General features: G+C 40.6%; 1 protein-coding gene across 1 annotated transcript in view; it reads left to right on the top strand.

The window, feature by feature from the left end:
- Nucleotides 1–7,836: 7,836 nt before the first annotated feature.
- asz1 (ankyrin repeat, SAM and basic leucine zipper domain containing 1) overlaps nucleotides 7,837–11,753 on the top strand; it is an 80,652-nt gene continuing 76,735 nt past the window's right edge. Inside the window, exon 1 of the mRNA XM_073057705.1 lies at nucleotides 7,837–7,956. Within this exon, the coding sequence (XP_072913806.1) occupies nucleotides 7,858–7,956 (99 nt within the window). The 5' untranslated portion in view covers nucleotides 7,837–7,857. The remainder of the gene's footprint in view (nucleotides 7,957–11,753) is intronic.

Genomic DNA, 11,753 nt, shown 5'->3' with positions numbered 1-11,753 from the left:
CAAAAAAAACTATAGAAAAACAGACAAAGCCTGACAAGCAACCAATGTGCAAAAGAAGACAAACTGCGCAAATAAGAAATATTACTGAGAACACTGAGTTGTAAAGAGTCATTGAAAGTGAGTCTTTAAGTTGTAGAATCAGCTCAGAGTGTTTGTGAATGAAGTTATCCACATTGGTTCAGGAGCCTAATGGTCGTAGGGTAATAATAATTTTGATGTATGGAAACTTATTCACCTATTAAAAAGTATTGATTAGAATAACCCTCAACCAAATGCATCTGCTAATATAAAACAGTGTCAATGACCCTAGTGGACCGTCTCAACTTTCTTCACTTCTAAAAGAAAGGTTCAATCGTTAGCTATTAATATTGAAGTAGTAAAATGGCTTCAACAGTGGCTGGATGGGAGATGCCAGAGAGTAGTGGTGGATAACTGTTTGTCAGGTTGGAGGCCAGTGACTAGTGGTGTGCCTCAGGGATCTGTACTGGGTCGAATGTTGTTTGTCATATACATTAATGATCTGGATGTTGGGGTGGTAAATTGGATTAGTAAGTATGCAGATGATACTAAGGTAGGTGGCATTGTGGATAATGAAGTAGGTTTACAAATCTTGCAGAGATTTAGGCCAGTTAGAAGAGTGGGCTGAACGATGGCAGATGGAGTTTAATGCTGATAAGTGTGAGGTGCTACATTTTGGTAGGAATAATCCAAATAGGACATACATGGTAAATGGTAGGGCATTGAAGAATGCAGTAGAACAGAGTGATCTAGGAATAATGGTGCATAGTTCCCTGAAGGTGGAATCTCATGTGGATAGGGTGGTGAAGAAAGTTTTTGGTATGCTGGCCTTTATAAATCAGAGCATTGAGTATAGAAGTTGGGATGTAATGTTAAAATTGTACAAAGCATTGGTAAGGCTGAATTTGGAGTATTGTGTACAGTTCTGGTCACCGAATTATAGGAAAGATGTCAACAAAATAGAGAGAGTACAGAGAAGATTTACTAGAATGTTACCTGGGTTTCAACACCTAAGTTACAGAGAAAGGTTGAACAAGTTAGGTCTTTATTCTTTCAAGCATGGAAGGTTGAGGGGGGACTTGATAGAGGTATTTAAAATTATGAGGGAGATAGATAGAGTTGACGTGGATAGGCTTTTTCCATTGAGAGTAGGGGAGATTCAAACAGGAGGTCATGAGTTGAGAGTTAGGGGGCAAAAGTTTAAGGGTAACATGAGGGGGAATTTCTTTACTCAGAGAGTGGTAGCTGTGTGGAACGAGCTTCCAGTAGAAGTGGTAGAGGCAGGTTCGGTATTGTCACTTAAAGCAAAATTGGATAGGTATATGGACAGGAAAGGAATGGAGGGCTATGGGCTGAGAGCGGGTCAGTGGGACTAGGTGAGAGAAAGTGTTTGGCACGGACTAGAAGAGCCGAGATGGCCTGTTTCCGTGCTGTAATTGTTATATGGTTATATGAATGGATTGTCAAGCTTGATACTGTATGAGCTATAATTTTAAAAAGGTCTGATAAATTTCTAATTATGTTTACTTGTAAGATTTTTCCTGGAGCGTTAACATAAAGTTCCTGTTCTGTGCCTATGGCTTGCAGGGCCTTGATCTCAATGATCTTTGGTTGGGCTTAATAATTAATTGTGTGCAAGTAGGGACATGATTTAATAGCTTGATGTCAATTCTAGCTGCCAGTAGTCCAGGCACCAGAATTGTTTTCAAAGCTGTTGATAAGAATCATGTACTTACACAATAATCAAAAAATCACTCCCCTTGGGGTATGCTTTTCTCAACAACATAGAGCTATAAGATGATAGAATCTCCAAAAAGTGTTTTTGTCACTAAGTTTTTTACTAAGTGTTACAGTATTCCTTTTCTCTGACAATAAACCAATTCCATTCTGGTTAAGACAAACAAGGCTCCCCTCCTCCCCCATATTAACTGTGTTTTACAAGAGCACCATTGAAAGGGTCCTGACAAGTTGCATCTCCATCTGGTATGGGAGAAGCCGAGCATCAGGCTGGAAGCCTCTACAAATGACTGTGAGGATCATCGGGGTCTCCCTACCATCCATCAGGGGCATTTATCAGGAGTGCTCCATATGCAGGGCCCTTTGTATCATAAAGAATCCCCCCCCCCCCCCCCATCCATCCAGCACCCTTTTTGACTTTCTACCATCAGGCAGGAGACTCCGAGGCATGAAAACAACAACAGTCAGGATGGAAAACAGTTTCTTCCCTCAGCCCATTAGGCTCCTGAAGTCCCTGCTGCATTGTATTTGAAGTGTCACTGGTTAATCTGCTCTGTACCTTACAATATTTAATTTATGCACTTTAGTTTGTTACTTATGCGTGATTCCTCTGTAGATTTTATTCTTACCTTCATGAGTTATCATGTATTTTGTGTAATGTGTTATGTGTATTGTACTACTGTGCTTTATACCCTGGTTCAGAAAAGTGTTGTCTCATTTCTATATACATCATATGGTTATATACATTATACACATGTATATAGTTAAAGGACAATAAACTTGACTTGAATACATGAATGAATGAAAATATATTTTCTCCCAAGTCCAGGAAATTATGCTTAGAATGTATATAACAATGTATAAGCTCAAAATTTTATATCTGTTAACTAGACTTTTAAATTATTTTCATGGGTGAGATACAAAGGTTATTTTAATATTCCATTAATAATCCTAAAGGCGAGAGGTTAGAATATTTTTAACTCATCAATGCTTTTTTTAAATTCGGACCAAAATCTAAGCAATAATGAAACACTGCTCCTTTCCTTTTTGTCATGGCAATCAACCTCAATTTTATATACCGGTAAATATACACACACACAGTTCCTAATAGTTATCAATGGAAGAATTCATCCAGCATATGCTGTCTTGTTCTTTTCGTTGACTGCAAATGAGCAAAATCAGCGCAGGCACCTAGTGCAGATGATGGACCGCCTTCATACAATGTTTTCAAAAATTGTATCTTCCAAATCTTCATTTTCATTGTTACATTCAGGATGGTTGTCCACACCTTCAAATTCATCATTGTTCCTACCTTGCTGAAGTAATTAAATCATTTTAACTCCCAGCCATTTCTGTCTTTTCCAAGCTTGAATGCTTGAAACTGCAGTGAGAAAAATAGTTCTGAGTTGTCTTACCACTTATTTCTCACCAACTTTCAGTACCACCAATCACTGCTTTTTGAACACAAACACATACAACTGACACTGTTTAAAAACTGCTCACTCTAAGCATGGTCTAATGGCCAAGCAAGTGCACTTGACTGACACTAGTTGAAAACTTTCCAGCATCAGTCCCCTGTCTCAATTAATCAGCATGGTGTCCCAAATAAACAAAGGGAATCCCAGCTATTTTCTCAATTAGTTTTTGATACTTGAGAGTTCTCCCAAATAAGCAGGCTCTCTGATTAACTGATGGTGCAATTAACTGGAATCCACTGTGTAAAATGATCAGATGTGAACAAACTAGATCAGAGTGGGACAGTAGCCAAGGGGGAAGAAAGGATGTATTGGCAAAGGCAGGGTTTGTGGCAGATCCAGTATCAAAATAAGTGGCTATGTTATTTCCAAGATGTCACTCATTACTTCAATAATGCTTTTCCTAATTTCTAAATCACATGAAAAGTTGAAATAATAAATGAAAGAAAGAAATTTACTTAAGTCTTTGATAACAAGTGTTGCTTTTTATAAATACCGGTAGATGTTGACAGATTCCAAGCAAATTTTAAATGAAATTAAACACCATTCCCTTTATCAATCTTTTATTGCTCCACATTGGTAACAAAATGTATGTTGACTTAGGTGTTCAGTTAAAATATAACAGAACTTTGGGACAACTGACCTATTTTCACTGAATAACTGCTAGAGGCGCTGATCAAGCATATGTCACGAGTCAGCTGATCCTTTGAAGAGAAACCAAAAACATGCACAGCACACCTTACTGTGTGGGTTGAAGAAAAAGAATGACCAACACCCATTTTACTTCCATTACAATTCAAACTATTATATAAAAAAAGTTCTAAACAAGTGATTCTGCACCCTTCATCTCTCAGCTTTCTGTAGGGATCAGTCCCTCCATGACTCCCTTGTTCATTTGTCTCTTGCCACTAATCTCCCTCCAGGCACTTATCCATGTAAGTGGCCTGAGTGCCACACCTGCTCCCTCACCTCCATTCATGGCCCCAAATAGTCCTTCCAGGTGAGGCAACACTTCACCCGAGAATCTGCTAGGGTTGCCTATTGTGTCTGGTGCTCCAGATGCAGCCTCCTCTACATCAGTATGACCCATCATAAATTGGGGAACCACTTCACTGAGCATTAGTGCACCAGCTGCCATAAGTTGGACTTTCCAGTGGCCAAACATTTTAATTCCCATTCCCATTCTGACGTGTTGGTCCATGGCCTCCTCTTGTGCCAAGATGAGGCCACCCTCAGGGTGGAGAAGCAACACCTTCTGTCTGGATACCCTCCAACCAGGTAGCATGAATATTGATTCCAGTGAACAAAAATTGCCTGCCCCAATCTATTCCCCACTCTTGACTTTTTACTTCTCACCTGACTATTACTTACCCCTGGGTCCCCTCCTCCTTCCCTTTATCTTATAGTCCTGTCTCTAACCTGGACCCAACATATCAATGCAGCTACAAAGAAGCCACAACAGCCATTATATTTCATTAGGAATTTGAGAAGATCGGGTATGTCTCCAAAGTGTTGCCTCATCTGGAAGGACAGTTTGAGCCCTGAATGGAGATGAGGGAACAGGTGTATGGGCAGACATAGCACTTGGGCCACTTGCATGGATTAGTGCCTGGAGGGAGATTAGTGGGTAGGGACGAATGGATAAAGTCATCACAGAGGGACTGATCCCTGTGGAAAGTGGAGGGGATTGAGGTAAAGATATGTTTAGTAATAGGGTCCCTTGGAGATGGCAGAATTTGCAGAGGCTGATGGGGTGGTAGGTAAGGACACAAACTCCGCAAGCATACTTCACAACTTGAACTTGATGGCACAATTATATATCTCTTGCATACACAATGCCAGCAGGAACGAGACCGGGGCTTCAGATGTGCAACCATAGTCTTGCTTCAATGAAAACCTTTTATGCTTGCTTTGACCATAAAAATATACAGGAACCATCACAAACTCTGACAGTCCCCTACAATTTCAGTCTCTGAGACAGATGTGAAGGCATCCTTCAGCAGGGTGGACTCTAGAAAGCATCCGGCCCAGATCAGGTACTTGGCTGAGTACTAAAGACCTATGCTGATCAACTGGCTGGAGTCATCACTGAGATCTATAATCTCTCATTTCGGCAGTCTGAGATTGATTGAAAATCTGATATAAGCCATTCAGCCCATCGAGTCTGCTCCACCATTCAATCATGGGCTGATCCAATTCTTCCAGTAACCCCCACTCCTCTGCCTTCTCCCCATACCTTTTGATGCCCTGGCTAATCAAGAATCTATCTATCTCTGTCTTAAATTCACCCAAAGACTTGAGCCTTCACAGCCACTCATGGCAACAAATTCCACAGATTTACCACCCTCGAACTAAAGTAACCTCTCTGCATCTTTGTTCGAAATGGACGTCCTTCAATCCTGAAGTCTTACCCTCTTGTCCTAACTTTGCAATCTGTTCAGGCCTTTTAACATGCAGAAAGAGCTGTGAGACGTTCCTCATATGGTAACCCCTTCTTTCTTGGAATCATTCTCATGAATCTTCTCTGAACCCTCTCCAATGATTTAACATTATTTCTCATATACAGGGCCACACCACCCCCTCTACCAACTAATCTATCTTTCCAACACACCACATATCTGATGCACCATCAATAACTCACTCTGAGATGTAAGAAACGAGATATTGGCTTTTATTGACTGGAAGAATGAACAACACTACATCCTGGAGAATGAGGCCGGGCTCAGGCCTCAATCGCCTTTATACAGGGGTCTGTGGGAGGAGCCACAGGAGCAGTCAGCAGGGGTCTGTGGGAGGAGCCACAGGAGCAGTCCAGACAGGTATATGTAGTTCACCACAATATCCTTGGACAATCAACTCGCAATGGCAGCCATCCTTTAGCCAAGTTTCAAAGATGGCCACGACCTCATACTTGCTGATCTGTAGCTGAGTTTCAAGATCTTTCTTTTTACAATATTTTTATTCAGAAGAAAAACAAACAAGATTTACAGAGTGCAACACATAGATACATCTCAACATAACTTGTGTACATTCATATATTGTGATAAAATTGATCAAAATGTTATAGCATAACACATAAAGGTATACCACTCTGTAATCAAAAATTTAAAGATAGGTCATACATCATAAAAAAAAATTTTTATATAAAAAAAGTCAACCCCCTACCAACTACCAAAGAAAAAAGCTGATGGATGATAATGGATAAATTAGAAAAGAAAACATATTCGCTTAAGAAGAGAAGATAAAAATACACATAAAAGTCTGTGCACTGTTAAACTTTATAAATTGGAAAAGTAATTTAGGAAAGGTCTCCAGATATCATAAAAAGATTGTTTCGAATTTAAGACTAAGCAGCGGATCTTTTCTAAATTTAAATAAGACATAATATTACGTAGCCATTGAAGATGTGTAGGAGGGGTAGACTCCTTCTATTCAAGCAAGATTGCTCTCCTTGCTAAAAGAGAGGTAAAAACTAAAACCTGTAGGTTAGAAGTATTTAAAGTTATATCTTCATCTGCAATAATATCAAACAAGGCAGTAGGGGATTTGCTGAGTTTCAAGATCATCCATTTTATTTCTTATGCTGTGTGCATTCAAATACAACACTTTCAGTCCAGTATTTGTTGCTTTCTGTTTTAATTGCACCTTGCCTCTAATGCCCTCTTACTCAATGTCAGCAACACCAAACAGCTGATTATTGACTTCAAGAAGAGGAATCCAGAAGTCCATGAGCCAGTCCTCATCGGAGGATCAGAGGTGGAGAGGGTCAACAACTTTAAATTCCTTGGTGTTAACATTTCAGAAGACCTGTCCTGGGCCCAGCACGCAAGCACAATTACAAAGAAAGCATGGCAGCACCTCTACTTCCTTATGAGTTTGCAAAAATTCAGCATGATATCTAAAACTATGACAAACTTCTAAAGATGTGTGGTGGAGAGTATATTGATTGAGGATGCATATCATCCTGGTATTGAAACACCAATGCCCTTCAATGGAAAATCCTACAAAAAGTAATGGATACAGGTAAAGCCCTCCCCACCATTGAGTATTTCTAAACGGAGTGATGCCACAGGAAAGAAGCATTCATCATCAGGGAGTCACACCATCTAGGTGGGGGGAGGAAGATGGAGGAGGGGAGGGAGGGGGAGGAAGGGGATGAGAGGGGGAGGGAGGAGGAGGAAGGGGATGAGAGGGGGAGGGAGGGGTTGAGAGGGGGAGGGAGGAGGAGGAAGGGGATGAGAGGGGGGAGGAAGGGGTTGAGAGGGGGAGGGAGGAGGAGGAAGGGGATGAGAGGGGGAGGAAGGGGTTGAGAGGGGGAGGGAGGAGGAGGAAGGGGATGAGAGGGGGAGGAAGGGGATGAGAGGGGGAGGAAGGGGATGAGAGGGGGAGGGAGGGGATGAGAGGGGGAGGGAGGGGATGAGAGGGGGAGGGAGGGGATGAGAAGGGGAAGGAGAGGGGAGGGGAGAAGAGGGGGAGGGGGCGAGAGAAGGGAGGTAGGCGTTGTGGGAAGGAGAAGGGGGAAGGGTCTCCTTCTGGAGGAGGAGGAGGAGGAGTTTGAGGGCGGGTCCGGTTGGAGGAGGAGCCGCAGGTTCAGAGGGGCGTTGTCGTTGTCGGAGTTGGAGCCATAATGGCGTGTGTTCGATGTGTGCCTGCCGGCGCCGAGTTGTTGGATTCGGATGAGGACGGGTACATGGACTGTGACGGCCTCGAGGACAAGATCATAACGGTGAGATGACGGCAGGGAAGGTTCTCGAACACGCGGGGAAGAGGGAGACCGGTCAGAGAGTGAGCGGACCCCCAACACTATCGTTGGGAGATATTGAGGCCACCCTCAGTGATGAGGGAGCCCTCAACTCCCCGGGGAGAGGGGAGACACAACATCACCCTTGGGAGAGAAAGGAGGTGAGACCCCCACTCTTGGTGGGGGTGGGGGGAAGAACAGATGCGCACCCCTCCCCTAATTTATCAGCATTCCCCCGAAAAGAATGCAGTGGGATGTGTGAAATAAGACTACAAATCTAAGCATATAATAATCCAAATGGAGCGAAGGGTTCATAAACTTGGGATACTGCGGAGTATTAATAGCTTAGTCAAGGTTATTTCTCGATAGTGTCTGGAATTTGAGATGGGAGAAACATTTGAAAATGCTCTGATCAAACTTGTCCTTGCTCAACTAAAAAATAATAAAAGGAATGAAAAATTTTCAACACCTTTCTCCAAGCAAAATATGTAGAAACAAGCAAAGTATCAGATTTGTAACACACAATGTACAATAAGAATAACAACATCTGAAGATGAGTCTTATGCACTGTGGTACTGAACCAGGCTCTTTGGCCCACCTAGTCTATGCTGGATTGTTATTCTGCCTTCTTCCTGTTGAGCACACCTGAACCATTGCCCTCTAATCTATGTGCTTATCCAAGCTTTGCTCAAATGTGGCAATCAGACCCACATCCACCACTACTGGCCAGTCGATCCACACACTCACCACCCTCTTGAGTGAGGAAGTTTCCCTTCAAGTTTTTCACCTTTCACCCTTAACCTATGACTTCAGGTTCTTGTCTCACCCAACCTTGTTGGAAAAAGCCTGTTTACGTTTATCCTGTCTATGCCCCCTCATTGGGTGAAAATTAATCTTGACCGAACAGGGTGTAAGGCACTTCTGCCTCTACTAGCCTGCGGATCACCCCTTAGACCAAGTATAGCTCCCGCTTGCTACATTACACCCCCCCCCCCCACCAAATCAGGGCCACGCAAAACCGTGGGAGCAGCAGCTGGATGTCACAAGTCCTGGTTATGCAGCCACTGATGCCAGGCAGACAATCTCTGAAGAGTGTTGATAATGGCTGGGGTTACTTGTAAAGACCCCGGCCAGAAAAAGGCAATGGCAAGCCACATCTGTAGAAAAAATTGCCAACAACTATCGTGGACATGGAAAAACCATGATTGTCTACGTCATATGACATGACACATAATGAATGAACAATCCCCCTCATAGTATTGTATAACTATCAAATCTCCCATCATTTTCCTACACTGGAAGGAAAAACTCAGAATCAGCTTTATTGTCACCAGCATGTGATGTGAAATTTGTTAACTTAGCAGCAGCAGTTCAATGCAATACTTAATATAGAAGAAAAAATAATAAAATAATAATAGTAAAAATAATACATCTTACTCGATATACTTTATACAGTATACGTGTGTGTGTGTGTACTTGGATTTTCAGAAGACTTTTTGACAAGGTACCACACATGAGGCTGCTTAGCAAGATAAGAGCCCATGGAATTACGGGGAAGTTACTAGCATGGGTGGAGCATTGGCTGGTCGGCAGAACACAAAGAGTGGGAATAAAGGGATCCTATTCTGGCTGGCTGCTGGTTACCAGTGGACTTCCGCAGTGGTCGGTGTTGGGACCGCTGCTTTTTACGATGTATGTCAATGATTTGGTCTACGGTATTAATGGATTTTGTGGCTAAATTTGCTGATGATACAAAGACAGGTGGAGGAGCGGGTAGTGTTGAGGAAACAGAGAGCCTGAGATAGTTTAGGGGAATGGGCAAAGAAGTGGCAAATGAAGTACAATGTTGGAAAGTGTTTGGTAGAAGAAATAAACTGGCAGACTATTATTTAGATGGGGAGAGAATTCAAAATGCAGAGATGCAAAGGGAATTGGGAGTCCTTGTGCAGGATACCCTAAAAGTTAACCACTAGGTCGAGTCAGTTGTGAAGAAGGCAAATGCAATGTTGGTATACCATAAACCCTTAGCTTCGGTTTTTACCAATAATCAAAGATCCCCTTTTTTTTCAGCTATTTCGTGGTACAAGGCAAGGTTGTCCTTTAAGTCCTTTACTATTTGACATTGCTTTAGAACCTTTGGCTATAGCTATTCGTGAATCACCTAATATTCTGGGTATTACCCGTGGGGAGACGACGTATAAGGTATCATTATATGCGGATGATTTGTTATTATATATATCTGACCCTGAAAGATCTATTCCTGCTATTTCTTCTTTGCTCGCTCAATTTAGTAACTTTTCTGGTTATAAATTGAATTTTAATAAGAGTGAACTATTTCCATTAAATATGCATGTTCCAATTTATAAACATTTACCATATAAAATTGTTACAGATTATTTTACTTATTTAGGTATTAAAATTACTAAAAAAACATAAAGATTTATTTAAAATTAATTTTCTACCTTTAATTGACCAAATTAAGCAACTTGCTATTAGGTGGTCTCCACTATCTTTGTCATTGGTAGGCAGAGTTAATGCTATTAAGATGATGATACTACCTAAATTTTTATATTTATTTCAAGCATTACCAATTTTTATTCCTAAATCTTTTTTTGATACTGTTGACTCTAAAATATCTTCTTATTTGTGGCAGAACAAAAATCCTAGACTAGGCAAAAAATATTTACAGAAGCCTAAGAAGGTGGGCGGCTTGGCTCTACCAAACTTAAGATTTTACTATTGGGCAGTTAATATACGGTATTTAATATTCTGGACACAAGAATCGACTATAGCTGCTTGCCCACAATGGGTAAATTTGGAATGTAAATCTGTGCAAGATTTTTCACTGATTTCAATCTTAGGATCTTCGCTTCCTTTTTCTTTATTCAAAATGAATAAACAGATAACTAATCCCATAGTCAAATATACATTACGAATTTGGTTTCAATTTCGTAAATTTTTTGGCTTGAATAAGTTTATGCTGTCATGTCTTATAATATCTAACTACTTCTTTCGGCCTTCATCTATAGATCAAGCTTTTCTTTTATGGAAAACAAAAGGTATAACATGTTTTTGTGATCTGTTTTTGGATGATAACATTTTGTCCTTTGAACAGCTATCTAATAAATATAATTTACCTAAAACCCATTTTTTTAGATATTTGCAAGTCAGAAATTTCTTGTATAATGAATTAGAGTCTTTTTCAAAAGAATGTCCATTGGACATTACAGAAAGAATTTTAGCCCTCAATCCTTGTCAAAAGGGTTTAGTAGCTATCATTTGTAATATGATTATGAGTGTACAGCCAGATGTATCAGAAAAAATTAAGAAGGAATGGCAAGAAGAATTGCATTGTCTTATATCCACTGAGCAATGGGAAAAAATTTTATCATTGGTAAATTTGTCCTCTATTTGTGCTAAACATGCCCTAATACAATTTAAGGTTGTACATAGAGCTCACATGTCTAAAGATAAACTTGCTCGATTTTATTCTCATGTTAATTCAACCTGTGACAGATGTCATTCTGATGTTGCTTCATTGACTCATATGTTCTGGTCTTGTCCTTGTTTACAAAATTATTGGAAAGATATTTTTAATATTATTTCAAGAGTTTTAAATATCAATTTCCAACCGCATCATTTTACTGCAATTTTCGGTTTACCAATGATAGATAATAATCGTCTATCCGCTTCATCTCAACGAATGATTGCATTTGTTACATTAATGGCTAGAAGATCTATTTTACTGAATTGGAAAGAAATTAACCCTCCAACTGTATTTC

This window comes from Hemitrygon akajei, chromosome 10 (assembly GCF_048418815.1).
Source record: "Hemitrygon akajei chromosome 10, sHemAka1.3, whole genome shotgun sequence".
NCBI classification, from domain to species: Eukaryota; Metazoa; Chordata; class Chondrichthyes; order Myliobatiformes; family Dasyatidae; genus Hemitrygon; species Hemitrygon akajei.
This window is presented reverse-complemented; position numbering and strand designations above follow the sequence as displayed.